Source organism: Pseudophryne corroboree, chromosome 4 (genome assembly GCF_028390025.1).
Source record: "Pseudophryne corroboree isolate aPseCor3 chromosome 4, aPseCor3.hap2, whole genome shotgun sequence".
In the NCBI taxonomy this organism is placed as follows: Eukaryota; Metazoa; Chordata; class Amphibia; order Anura; family Myobatrachidae; genus Pseudophryne; species Pseudophryne corroboree.
In genome coordinates this window covers 769766249-769780292 of record NC_086447.1, presented here as the reverse complement: position 1 = coordinate 769780292, position 14044 = coordinate 769766249, and the positions used below count along the sequence as shown (strand labels likewise).

At 50.1% G+C, this 14044-nt stretch overlaps 1 protein-coding gene across 2 annotated transcripts in view; it reads right to left on the bottom strand.

Annotated features, from left to right (window-relative positions):
- Positions 1 to 14044, bottom strand: part of PAPOLG (poly(A) polymerase gamma) — an 86997-nt gene that overhangs the window by 43879 nt on the left and 29074 nt on the right. For both annotated transcript variants that reach the window (XM_063918218.1, XM_063918219.1), the window contains exon 8: positions 13145 to 13234. In XM_063918218.1, the coding sequence (XP_063774288.1) occupies positions 13145 to 13234 (90 nt within the window). The remainder of the gene's footprint in view (positions 1 to 13144; positions 13235 to 14044) is intronic.

The following is a 14044-nucleotide window of genomic DNA, read 5'->3' as shown; positions in this document are numbered from 1 at the left end:
GCAGGGCATGCTGGGATGTGTAGTTTCACAACATCTGGAGAGCCACAGGTTGGCCAGGCCTGCTCTAAGCTTCTTTCGCAGGGCGCTGCGCCCTGCCCCTTTTTTGAGTGACAGAATGCGCCCTGCCCGTTTGTGCCCACCCTGCTAAGGACTGCCTTCTCCCCCCCGCCGCGCTATCACTTCTCCCCCCCTCCTGCCGCTATGATGGCTCTCAGCTGAAGGCGGAGACAGGGTCAGCGTGCAGTGGGGAGGAGCAGCCAATCAGAGCCTGCGGTGTCTCCCGTCAGTCCTCCGCCATGGTTTGATTCCCCCTCACCATGGCGCTGCGCGCTGACCTGGGCTCCGCCGTCAGCATCAAGGGACCGGCCCCGCTGACTCGGCACAGCGCCCTCCTCCACAACAGTGAGTGCCGCTCTGCATCTGCCCTGTGCCCGTCCTCCCCTCCCTCCTAGTGCTCTCTCCCTGGTGCAATGTGCCTCAGTGCTCTCTCCCTGGTGCAATGTGTATAACGTGCTCTCTCACTGGTGCAATGTGTATAACGTGCTCTCTCCCTGGTGCAATGTGTATAATGTGCTCTTTCCCTGGTGCAATGTGGATAACGTGCTCTCTCCCTGGTGCAATGTGGATAACGTGCTCTCTCCCTGGTGCAATGTGGATAACGTGCTCTCTCCCTGGTGCAATGTGGATAACGTGCTCTCTCCCTGGTGCAATGTGGATAACGTATTCTCTCCCTGGTGCAATGTGCATAACGTATTCTCTCCCTGGTGCAATGTGCATAACGTATTCTCTCCCTGGTGCAATATGTATAATGTGCTCTACCTGGCGCAGTGTGTATAGGCGGCACTATTGTGTGGTATAATGTGATTTGGTACTATTATGTGGTCACGCCCCTTCCCCACAAAACAACGCCCCTAAATTTTTGTTGCGCGCCTTCGCCGCGCACTGTCCATGCTTTCACCTATTGGAATGGGAGCACCAAGCATTATAGTATGTACCTAATTTTGCCCTTCTAACTTGCCCTCACGAATGAAAAATGTGCCCTCCCACGTGATCAGCACCCTGCCCTAAAAAAAAAAATATCCTAGAGTGAACACTAGTATACTACACAATTTGTGACTGTAATCACTTTAACTTTCTAAAGTGATATCAATCTGACCCTACCCATGCACCCGCATTGAGGACCAGAAGAAACAACTGACAAACGTATATTAAAGTCAGCAATCACACTAGCAGTCAGTCACATTATATATTAGTCATATGAGCATATAATCAACTACAAACACATTTGAAAGTATGTAGGAGTACATATTACTGAATTCTGTTTTATACAGATCTTAAAGTATTCAGACGCATTGCGAAGAAAACCACAGTAATGTACACAGACTCATATGCAAAAGGCACTAAAACAACTATTCATACTGACAAAAGTAGATAGAAATTTAGTGCTATATAATCCATACTCAGTAGAGTGGGATACAGGGAGACTCACCTCACTTCCAAAATCGATAAATACGTTAGCGAATGCTGAGTGGACCCAGACGCTACTAGTGTACACTGCTGCACTGTGCATACAGACGCACTGGTCATACATACGCCTGTACAGCGACCGGACTCCTCGCGGTAGCGCTTAGTGAACACAGACGCAGCGGCATATGCTGCGACCGAGACCCCTTGTAGTAGCGTCTGAGATGGCAGTGAGGCAACAGTTCATGGCGTGAGACTCTCCGAAACTGGTCATGAACTGGGGGGAGGGGCGGCCAGGAGAGCGTCTAACTCCCCACAGCTGACATCAACCTTAGGGATCGCAGCCTCATACTAATCCTGGTGCCTTATGATCCCTAAGGTCTAGCGCTGGAGCACCCGTGGCGGCGGCGCATCAGCTACTGTTTCGTAGTCTCCTCCCAATACAGTGCAGCTGTGTCCGAATTCCCCAACTACGTGGAACTGATGCCTTACCTTCTCTCCGTGCTCCGTCCACAGCCTGCTAGTATATTCAACCCAGACACCAGTCGAGACAGCACTGTGCACATGGGTAAGCGTTGTTGCAACCTGGCGGAGAGTTGTTGGAGCGACTCTTTCCAATATGCATATAAGACGCTGTTAGGAAAAGTCGCTCAAAAACATAGCAAGACTATAAAAATAAGAATTTACTTACCGATAATTCTATTTCTCATAGTCCGTAGTGGATGCTGGGGACTCCGAAAGGACCATGGGAAATAGCGGCTCCGCAGGAGACTGGGCACAAAGTAAAAGCTTTAGGACTAGCTGGTGTGCACTGGCTCCTCCCCCCATGACCCTCCTCCAAGCCTCAGTTAGGATACTGTGCCCGGACGAGCGTACACAATAAGGAAGGATTTTGAATCCCGGGTAAGACTCATACCAGCCACACCAATCACACCGTACAACTTGTGATCTGAACCCAGTTAACAGCATGATAACAGAAGGAGCCTCTGAAAAGATGGCTCACAACAACAATAACCCGATTTTTGTAACAATAACTATGTACAAGTAATGCAGACAATCCGCACTTAGGATGGGCGCCCAGCATCCACTACGGACTATGAGAAATAGAATTATCGGTAAGTAAATTCTTATTTTCTCTAACGTCCTAGTGGATGCTGGGGACTCCGAAAGGACCATGGGGATTATACCAAAGCTCCCAAACGGGCGGGAGAGTGCGGATGACTCTGCAGCACCGAATGAGAGAACTCCAGGTCCTCCTCAGCCAGGGTATCAAATTTGTAGAATTTAGCAAACATGTTTGCCCCTGACCAAGTAGCTGCTCGGCAAAGTTGTAAAGCCGAGACCCCTCGGGCAGCCGCCCAAGATGAGCCCACTTTCCGTGTGGAATGGGCTTTTACAGATTTTGGCTGTGGCAGGCCTGCCACAGAATGTGCAAGCTGAATTGTACTACAAATCCAACGAGCAATCGTCTGCTTAGAAGCAGGAGCACCCAGCTTGTTGGGTGCATACAGGATAAACAGCGAGTCAGATTTTCTGACTCCAGCCGTCCTGGAAACATATTTTCAGGGCCCTGACTACGTCCAGCAACTTGGAATCCTCCAAGTCCCTAGTAGCCGCAGGCACCACAATAGGTTGGTTTAAGTGAAATGCTGAAACCACCTTAGGGAGAAATTGAGGACGAGTCCTCAATTCTGCCCTGTCCGTATGAAAAATTAGGTAAGGGCTTTTATAGGATAAAGCCGCCAATTCTGATACACGCCTGGCTGAAGCCAGGGCTAACAGCATTACCACTTTCCATGTGAGATATTTCAAGTCCACAGTGGTGAGTGGTTCAAACCAATGTGATTTTAGGAATCCCAACACTACATTGAGATCCCAAGGTGCCACTGGAGGCACAAAAGGAGGCTGTATATGCAGTACTCCCTTGACAAACGTCTGAACTTCAGGAACAGAAGCTAGTTCTTTTTGGAAGAATATCGACAGGGCCGAAATTTGAACCTTAATGGACCCTAATTTGAGCCCCATAGACAGTCCTGTTTGCAGGAAATGCAGGAATCGACCCAGTTGAAATTCCTCCGTAGGGGCCTTCCTGGCCTCGCACCACGCAACATATTTACGCCAAATACGGTGATAATGTTGTACGGTTACATCCTTCCTGGCTTTGATCAGGGTAGGGATGACTTCATCCGGAATGCCTTTTTCCTTCAGGATCCGGCGTTCAACCGCCATGCCGTCAAACGCAGCCGCGGTAAGTCTTGGAACAGACATGGTCCCTGCTGGAGCAGGTCCTGTCTTAGAGGTAGAGGCCACGGGTCTTCCGTGAGCATCTCTTGAATTTCCGGGTACCAAGTCCTTCTTGGCCAATCCGGAGCCACGAGTATAGTCTTTACTCCTCTCCTTCTTATGATTCTCAGCACTTTTGGTATGAGAGGAAGAGGAGGGAACACATACACTGACCGGTACACCCACGGTGTTACCAGAGCGTCCACAGCTATTGCCTGAGGGTCCCTTGACCTGGAGCAATATCTGTCCAGTTTTTTGTTAAGGCGAGACGCCATCATGTCCACCTTTGGTTTTTCCCAACGGTTTACAATCATGTGGAAGACTTCTGGGTGATCCGCTGATGCATTTGAAGATGCGATCCGGACCATTTGTCTAGCAGATCCAACTGAAAAGTTCTTGCGTGGAATCTGCCGAATGGAATCGCTTCGTAAGAAGCCACCATCTTTCCCAGGACCCTTGTGCACTGATACCTGGCCTGGTCTTAGGAGGTTCCTGACTAGGTCGGATAACTCCCTGGCTTTCTCTTCCGGGAGAAACACCTTTTTCTGTACTGTGTCCAGAATCATCCCTAGGAACAGCAGACGTGTCGTCGGAATCAGCTGCGATTTTGGAATATTTAGAATCCATCCGTGCTGTCGTAGTACTATTTGAGATAGTGCTACTCCGACCTCTAACTGTTCTCTGGACCGTGCACTTATCAGGAGATCGTCCAAGTAAGGGATAATTAAGACGCCTTTTCTTCGAAGAAGAATCATCATTTCGGCCATTACCTTGGTAAAGACCCGGGGTGCCGTGGACAATCCAAACGGCAGCGTCTGAAACTGATAGTGACAGTTCTGTACCACAAACCTGAGGTACCCTTGGTGAGAAGGGCAAATTGGGACATGGAGGTAAGCATCCTTGAGGTCCAGAGACACCATGTAGTCCCCTTCTTCCAGGTTCGCTATCACTGCTCTGAGTGACTCCATCTTGAACTTGAACCTTTTTATGTAAGTGTTCAAGGCTTTCAGGTTTAAAATGGGTCTCACCGAGCCGTCCGGCTTCGGTACCACAAACAGCGTGGAGTAATACCCCTTTCCCTGTTGTAGGAGGGGTACCTTGATTATCACTTGCTGGGAATACAGCTTGTGAATGGCTTCCAATACCGCCTCCCTGTCGGGGGTAGACGTTGGTAAAGCAGACTTCAGGAACCGGCGAGGGGGAGACGTCTCGAATTCCAATTTGTACCCCTGAGATACTACCTGCAGGATCCAGGGGTCCACTTGCGAGTGAGCCCACTGCGCGCTGAAATTCTTGAGACGGGTCCCCACCGTGCCCGAGTCCGCTTGTAAGGTCCTTCATGCTGAGGACTTGGCAGAAGCGGGGGAGGGCTTCTGTTCGTGGGAAGAAGCTGTCTGTTGCAGTCTTTTTCCCCTTCCTCTGCCCCGGGGCAGATATGAGTGGCCTTTTGCCCGCTTGCCCTTATGGGGACGAAAGGACTGAGCCTGAAAAGACGGTATCTTTTTCTGCTGTGAGGTGACTTGGGGTAAAAAGGTGGATTTCCCAGCCGTTGCCATGGCCACCAGGTCCGATAGACCGCCCCCAAATAACTCCTCCCCTTTATACGGCAATACTTCCATATGCCGTTTGGAATCCGCATCCCCTGACCACTGTCGCGTCCATAATCCTCTTCTGGCAGAAATGGACAGCGCACTTACTCTTGATGCCAGAGTGCAAATGTCTCTCTGTGCATCTCGCATATATAGGAATGCATCCTTTAAATGCTCTATAGTCAATAATATATTGTCCCTGTCCAGGGTATCAATATTTTCAGTCAGGGAATCCGACCAAGCCACCCCAGCACTGCACATCCAGGCTGAGGCGATTGCTGGTCGCAGTATAACACCAGTATGTGTGTATATACTTTTAAGGATATTTTCCAGCCTCCTATCTGCTGGCTCCTTAAGGGCGGCCGTTTCTGGAGACGGTAACGCCACTTGTTTTGATAAGCGTGTGAGCGCCTTATCTACCCTAGGGGGTGTTTCCCAACGAGCCCTAACCTCTGGTGGGAAGGGATATAGTGCCAATAATTTTTTAGAAATTAGCAGTTTTTTGTCGGGGGTAACCCACGCTTCATCACACACTTCATTCAATTCATCTGATTCAGGAAAAACTACGGGTAGTTTTTTCACACCCCACATAATACCCCTTTTTGTGGTACTTGCAGTATCAGAGATGTGCAAAACCTCCTTCATTGCCGTGATCATGTAACGTGTGGCCCTACTGGAAAATACGTTTGTTTCTTCACCGTCGACACTGGAGTCAGTGTCTGTGTCTGGGTCCGTGTCGACCCACTGAGGTAACGGGCGTTTAATAGCCCCTGACGGTGTTTGAGACGCCTGGACAGGCACTAACTGAGCTGCCGGCTGTCTCATGTCGTCAACAGTTTTCTGTAACGTGCCGACACTGTCACGTAATTCCTTAATTACGGCCATCCATTCAGGTGTCGACTCCCTAGGGGGTGACATCACCATTATAGGCAATTGCTCCGCCTCCACATCATTTTCCTCCTCATACATGTCGACACACACGTACCGACACCCAGCACACACACAGGGAATGCTCTGATAGAGGACAGGACCCACTTAGCCCCTTGGGGAGACAGAGGGAGAGTTTGCCAGCACACACCAGAGCGCTATATATGTATAGGGACAACCTTACAATAAGTGTCTATCCCTTATAGCTGCTTATATCTGTTATTTTGCCAAATAAAGTGCCCCCCTCTTTTTTTTACCCTGTTTCTGTAGTGCAGGATGCAGGGGAGATTCTGGGAGCCTTCCTACCAGCGGAGCTGTGTGGGAAAAATGGCGCTGTGTGCTGAGGAGATAGGCCCCGCCCCCTTCACGGCGGGCTCTTCTCCCGCTTTTTTCTGGAAAACTGGCAGGGGTTAAATACATCCATATAGCCCAGGAGCTATATGTGATGTATTTTTTGCCAAATAAGGTAAATTCATTGCTTCCCAGGGCGCCCCCCCCCCTCAGTGACCGAAGTGTGAAGTGTGCTGAGAGCAATGGCGCACAGCTGCAGTGCTGTGCGCTACCTTATGAAGACAGGAAAGTCTTCTGCCGCCGATTTATGGACCTCTTCTTGCTTCAGCATCTGTAAGGGGGCCGGCGGCGCGGCTCCGGGACCCATCCATGGCTGGGCCTGTGATCGTCCCTCTGGAGCTAATGTCCAGTAGCCTAAGAAGCCCAATCCACTCTGCACGCAGGTGAGTTCGCTTCTTCTCCCCTTAGTCCCTCGATGCAGTGAGCCTGTTGCCAGCAGGTCTCACTGAAAATAAAAAACCTATTTAAACTTTTACTCTAAGCAGCTCAGGAGAGCCACCTAGATTGCACCCTTCTCGTTCGGGCACAAAATCTTAACTGAGGCTTGGAGGAGGGTCATGGGGGGAGGAGCCAGTGCACACCAGCTAGTCCTAAAGCTTTTACTTTGTGCCCAGTCTCCTGCGGAGCCGCTATTCCCCATGGTCCTTTCGGAGTCCCCAGCATCCACTAGGACGTTAGAGAAAATAAAATAAGAAAGCTTAGGGCTGCCAAGAACAGCAGCGCTATGACCATGGTCCGGCTCCTGCCACACCAAACAAAAAACTGATTTTCCTGAGCCAGTGGGCGGGGATATATGGGCGGGCCCGTTGCATTCTGGGAGGACTGAAAGCTTGTGATCATTTGGTGCCAATCCGCTGTCGCTCCATCATATACCATTGTTATCCTGTGGATAACCTGTGGACCCTGCCGGAGAAATACAGCATACTCAAATAAGTAATTGATGCTAGGGGGAGAACCAGGACACCAAATTAAATAAGATTTTACTTACCGGTAAATCTATTTCTCGTAGTCCGTAGAGGATGCTGGGACTCCGTAAGGACCATGGGGAATAGACGGGCTCCGCAGGAGATAGGGCACTTTTAGAAAGCTTTGGACTCTGGGTGTGCACTGGCTCCTCCCTCTATGCCCCTCCTTCAGACCTCAGTTAGGGAAACTGTGCCCAGAGGAGATGGACAGTACAAGGAAGGATTTTTGTAAATCTAAGGGCGAGATTCATACCAGCCACACCAATCACACCGTATAACTTGTGATAAACTTACCCAGTTAACAGTATGAACAACATAGCCACGGTTCCACAGAAAAACTATAACATAACCCTTATGTAAGCAATAGCTATATACAAGTCTTGCAGAAGAAGTCCGCACTTGGGACGGGCACCCAGCATCCTCTACGGACTACGAGAAATAGATTTACCGGTAAGTAAAATCATATTTTCTCTAACATCCTTGAGGATGCTGGGACCAAAGCTCCCAAACGGGCGGGAGAGTGCGGATGACTCTGCAGCACCGATTGAGCAAACAGGAGGTCCTCCTCAGCCAGGGTATCAAACTTCTAGAACTTTGCAAAGGTGTTTGTCCCCGACCAAGTAGCTGCTCGGCACAACTGTAATGCAGAGACCCCTCGGGCAGCCGCCCAAGAAGAGCCCACTTTCCTAGTGGAGTGGGCCTTAACCGATTTCGGTAACGGCAATCCTGCTGTAGAATGCGCCTGCTGAATCGTGTTACAGATCCAGCGAGCAATAGTCTGCTTTGAAGAAGGAGCGCCAACCTTGTTGGCCGCATACAGAACGAACAAAGCTTCAGTCTTCCTGATTCTAGCCGTTCTGGTCACATATCTTCAAAGCCCTGACTACATCCAGGGACTCGGAATCCTCCAAGTCCCGTGTAGCCACAGGCACGACAATAGGTTGGTTCACATGAAAAGATGAGACCACTTTTGGCAGAAAGTGAGGGCGAGTCCTCAACTCTGCCCTATCCACGTGAAAAACGAAGTATGGGCTTTTATGTGATAAAGCCGCCAATTCGGAAACACGTCTTGCCGAAGCAAACGCCAACAACATGACCACTTTCCACGTGAGGTATTTCAACTCCACAGTTTTGAGTGGTTCAAACCAAGGTGACTTGAGGAAACGTAACACCACGTTAAGATCCCAAGGCGCCACCGGAGGCACAAAGGGAGGCTGAATATGCAGCACTCCCTTCACAAAGGTCTGTACTTCAGGAATAGAGGCCAATTCTCTTTGAAAGAAAATGGATAAGGCCGAAATCTAGACCTTTATGGACCCTAATTTTAGGCCCAAAGTCACTCCTGTTTGAAGGAAGTGGAGTAGACGGCCCAAATGGAACTCCTCCGTAGGAGCAGCTCTGGCCTCACACCAAGAAACATTTCCGCCATATACGGTGATAATGTTTTAACGTCACGTCTTTCCTAGCCCTGATCAGGGTAGGAATGACTTCCTCCGGAATCCCTTTTTCCGCTAGGATCCGGCGTTCAACCGCCATGCCGTCAAACGCAGCCGCGGTAAGTCTTGGAACAGACAGGGCCCCTGCCGCAGCAGGTCCTGCCTTAGAGGAAGAGGCCACGGACCCCCTGCGAGCAACTCTTGCAGCTCCGGATACCAAGTCCTCCGTGGCCAATCCGGAACAATGAGTATTGTTCTGACCCTGCTTCTTCGTATTATTCTCAACACCTTGGGTATGAGAGGAAGAGGAGGAAACACATAGACCGATCTGAACACCCAAGGTGTCACCGGAGCGTCTACCGCTACCGCCTGAGGGTCCCTTGACCTGGCGCAATACCGCTTTAGCTTTTTGTTGAGACGGGATGCCATCATGTCGATTTGAGGCATGCCCCACCGATCCGTGATCTGTGCGAAGACTTCTTGATGAAGTCCCCACTCTTCCGGATGCAGGTCGTGCCTGCTGAGGAAGTCCGCCTCCCAGTTGTCCACCCCCGGGATGAACACCGCTGACAGCGCGCTTACATGGCCTTCCGCCCAGCATAGAATCCTGGTCGCTTCTGCCATGGCCATTCTGCTCCTTGTTCCGCCTTGGCGGTTTATATGAGCCACTGCCGTGACATTGTCTGACTGAATCAGAACCGGTTTTCTCCGAAGCAATTCCTCCGCTTGACGCAGGGCGTTGTATATGGCCCTCAACTCCAGGACGCTGATGTGGAGACAAGACTCTAGGCTTGACCAGAGACCTTGGAAATTTCTTCCCAGTGTCACTGCTCCCCAGCCTCGGAGGCTTGCGTCCGTGGTCACCAGGACCCAGTCCTGAATGCCGAACCTGTAACCTTCTAGTAGGCGAGCACTGTTCAGCCACCACAGGAGAGATACCCTGGTCCTGGGAGACAGTGTGATCCTTTGATGCATTTGTAAATGGAACCCGGACCACTTGTCCAAGAGGCCCCATTGAAAAGTCCTCGCATGGAACCTGCCGAAAGGGATGGCCTCGTAGGAAGCCACCATCTTCCCCATGACCCGCGTGCAATGATGCACTGAAACCTTTTTTGGTTGTAATAGGTTCTTGACCATGGCTATGAGTTCCTGAACCTTTTCGATCAGAAGAAAAACCTTTTTCTGGTCTGTGTCTAGAATCAGCCCCAAAAAGGTCAGACGCGTTGTAGGGACTAGCTGGGACTTCGGTATATTGAGAATCCAGCCGTGTATCTGCAACATCTTCATGGACAGAGACACGCTGTCCAGCAACCTCTCCCGAGATCTTGCCTTTATGAGGAGATCGTCCAAGTATGGGATAATTGTGACCCCCTGCCTGCGCAGGAGCACCATCATTTCCGCCATTACCTTGGTGAAAATTCTCGGGGCCGTGGAAAGCCCAAACGGCAACGTCTGAAATTGGTAGTGACAGTCCTGCACTGCAAATCTCAGGAACGCCTGATGCGGGGGGAATATCGGAACATGAAGGTAAGCATTCTTTATGTCCAGGGACACCATCCAATCCTCCCCCTCCAGGCTGGCGATGACCACCCTGAGTGATTCCATTTTGAACTTGAACCTCTTTAAGTACAGGTTCAGAGATTTCAGGTTTAAAATGGGTCTGACCGAACCGTCCGGTTTCCGGGACCACAAACAGGGTTGAGTAATATCCCTCTCCTTGCTGGAGTTGAGGAACTGTGACAGTCATCTGTTGAATATACAATTTTTGGATTGCTGCCAACACTAGCTCCCTCTCTGACGGGGAAGCCGGCAGAGCAGATTTGAAAAAATAGGCGAGGAGGCAAGTCTTCGAATTCCAGCCTGTATCCCTGAGAAACAATCTCTAATGCCCAGGGATCCACCTGCGAGTGAACCCAGACGTGGCTGAAAAATCGAAGACGAGCCCCCACCAGATCTGCCTCCCCTCGGAAAGCCCCAGCGTCATGCGGTGGACTTTGCAGACGCAGGGGAGGACTTCTGCTCTTGGGAATTAGCTGTGTGCAGCTTTTTTCCCCTGCCTTTCCCTCTGGCAACAAAGGATGATCCACGAACCTTCTTGTTTTTATTGGAACGAAAGGACTGCATTTGATAATGAGGTGCCTTTTTTGTATGCTGCGGGGGGACATAAGGTAAGAAATTTGACTTACCAGCCGTAGCGACAAGATCCGAGAGGCCGTCTCCAAACAACTCCACCCCTTTGTAAGGCAAGGACTCCATATGCCGCTTTGAATCGGCATCTCCCGTCCACTGTCGGGTCCACAAGAGCCGCCTAGCAGAAATAGACATAGCATTTATTCTGGAGCTTAACAAACAAATGTCTCTCTGAGCATCCCTCATATACAAGGCAGCATCTCTGATATGCTCTATGGTCATTTGAATGGTGTCCCTATCTAAGGTGTCAATTTCTGTAGATAAGGAATCTGCCCATGCCACAACCGCACTACAAACCCAGGCCGACGCCATAGCCGGTCGAGCAATAGTACCGGAATGATTGTAAATGTGCTTTAAGGTAATTTCCTGCCTGCGATCAGCAGGTTCCTTGAGGGAAGCCGTATCCTGAGAAGGCAGTGCCACCTTTTTGGACAAACGTGACAGCGCCTTGTCAACTTTTGGCGAAGATTCCCAGCGTATCCTATCAGTTTGTGGAAAAGGATACGCCATAAGAATACTTTTGGGAACTTGTGGTCTCCTATCCGGAGATTCCCAAGCCTTTTCGCACAAGTCACTTAATTCAAATGAGGATGGAAGTGTGACTTCAGGCTTTTTCCCTTTATACATGTGTACCCTCGTGTCAGGGACAGGGGGTTCCTCAGTAATATGCAAAACCTCTTTAATGGCAATAATCATGTACCGTATACCCTTAGCCACCTTTGGCTGTAATTTTGCATCTTCATAGTCGACACTAGAGTCAGTATCTGTGTCGGTATCTGTGTCATCGATCTGGGATATGGTGCGCTTCTGAGATCCCGAAGGACCTGGCGCCCCAGGGACAGGCATGGAATGGCTACCTGACTGATCCCTAGCTTCTGCCTTGTCTAACCAACACAAAATGTTTTTCCCCAGCAGCGCTGTATAATATGTAAACCGCCAATTATGTGGCCCCCCCCCCTCTCTTTTAAGCACCCTTTCACCGTGTGTAAGCAGGGGAGAGTCCGGGGAGCTTCCTCAGCAGTGCTGTGGAGAGAAAATGGCGCTGGTGAGTGCTGAGGGAGAAGCCCTGCCCCCTTGGCGGGCTTCTGTCCCGCTCAAACTTAGTAAAATATGGCGGGGACTCTTTTATATACATGTACAGAGCCCACCTGTACATGTATATAGTCTTTTTGCCATGCAGAGGTTTATATTGCTGCCCAGGGTGCCCCCCCCTGCGCCCTGCACCCTTACAGTGACCGGAGTATGTGAGGTGTATGGGCGCAATGACGCACAGCTGCAGTGCTGTGCGTTACCTCAGTGAAGCTGAAGGCTTCTGCCGCCTGACGACTTCTGTACTTCTAGCTCTGTGAGGAGAACGGCGGCGCGGCTCCGGAGGTGGACGCCCAGTAAGAACCTGCGTTCACCCCCTCTGGAGCTAATGGTGTCCAGTAGCCGAGGAAGCAGAGCAATCTTTGACAAGAAGGTCTGCTCCTCTCTCCTCAGTCCCTCGATGCAGGGAGCCTGTTGCCAGCAGTGCTCCCTGTGAAAAAGTAGTAAAAGGTAGAAAAAAAAATCCAAACAAAAATGCTTCTAGGCAGAGAACTCTGGAGAGCTCTCTGCAGTGCACTCATCTTGTTCTGGGCACAGTGTAAAACTGAGGTCTGGAGGAGGGGCATAGAGGGAGGAGCCAGTGCACACCCAGAGTCCAAAGCTTTCTTAAAGTGCCCTATCTCCTGCGGAGCCCGTCTATTCCCCATGGTCCTTACGGAGTCCCAGCCTCCTCAAGGACGTTAGAGAAATATAGTGTACAATTTGGCCATTAGACCAAGACCAACATACCGAGTCAGGCAAATCCAGGAGCTCCCAAAATATAGCAAAAGAACTTAGTATACCCTGGACTACCAGCTGGCCAACTGCTACTGACTCTACTCAGAATTATCAAATTGAAGTCTATACTCACTCTTTGCCCACAGCTTGACAGCTCTCAGGGTTAGTCTGAAGATTTCTTTATCTGGTACCAAATGCAGAATTTCATCTGTAACTCTGCAACCTAAAAAGATCATATGCACAATGTTACAACGGGATCCTGGGTACACAGACTAGATTTTACACTTTGTCACACTTTAGCAAAACTGTACAAGTTATCTATGAGCTACTAATGATAAGATGCGGTAAAAATACCGGCTGTCGGGATCCTGGCAGTTGCAGACCAGATACCCATCAGAATGCAGACGTCGGAACTCCGAAAGGGTCAGGACACAGAACCCAGTATCCCAACAGCCAGCACCCGACCATAGTAAGTGTAGCGCAGGTTATGTTTAGGACATGGGGGGGGGGGAGCAAGATCAGGGTTAGGCACTAAAGGAGGAGGTTAGGGTGTAGGGGAGAGTGGAGAATAGCCCATACTGACACCTGTTTGTATTTGATTCATCAGGACCTCAGCATCGGTATTATGACTGCCGGGATCCCAAACGCCGGCAAATCATACTGAACACCAAGTGGTAAGACTCATTCTTAGCCAGCACTTGCCATAACTGTCTATGCAGAATTTTGTAAAGCACAATGGAATGCTGGTGGTTGTATAATTCCCTGGTGCCAAGCCAGCATAAACTGTAACAAGCGAATTGAGGGAGCGATTAGGGTCACAAGTACCCACAGGTGTGGTGAACCTCTTCTGAGGCCAGTAGCAGGTTTTGGTGGTGGAGAAAATAGGATTTTGGTACTTACCAGGTAAATCCTTTTCTTTGAATCCATAGGGGGCACTGGAGTACTCTTGGGATATGGACGGGCGTAGCCGAACAAAGGCACTGAATATTCAAATTTAGGACTCTCCCCCCTCCATATCCCCGAGTACCTCAGT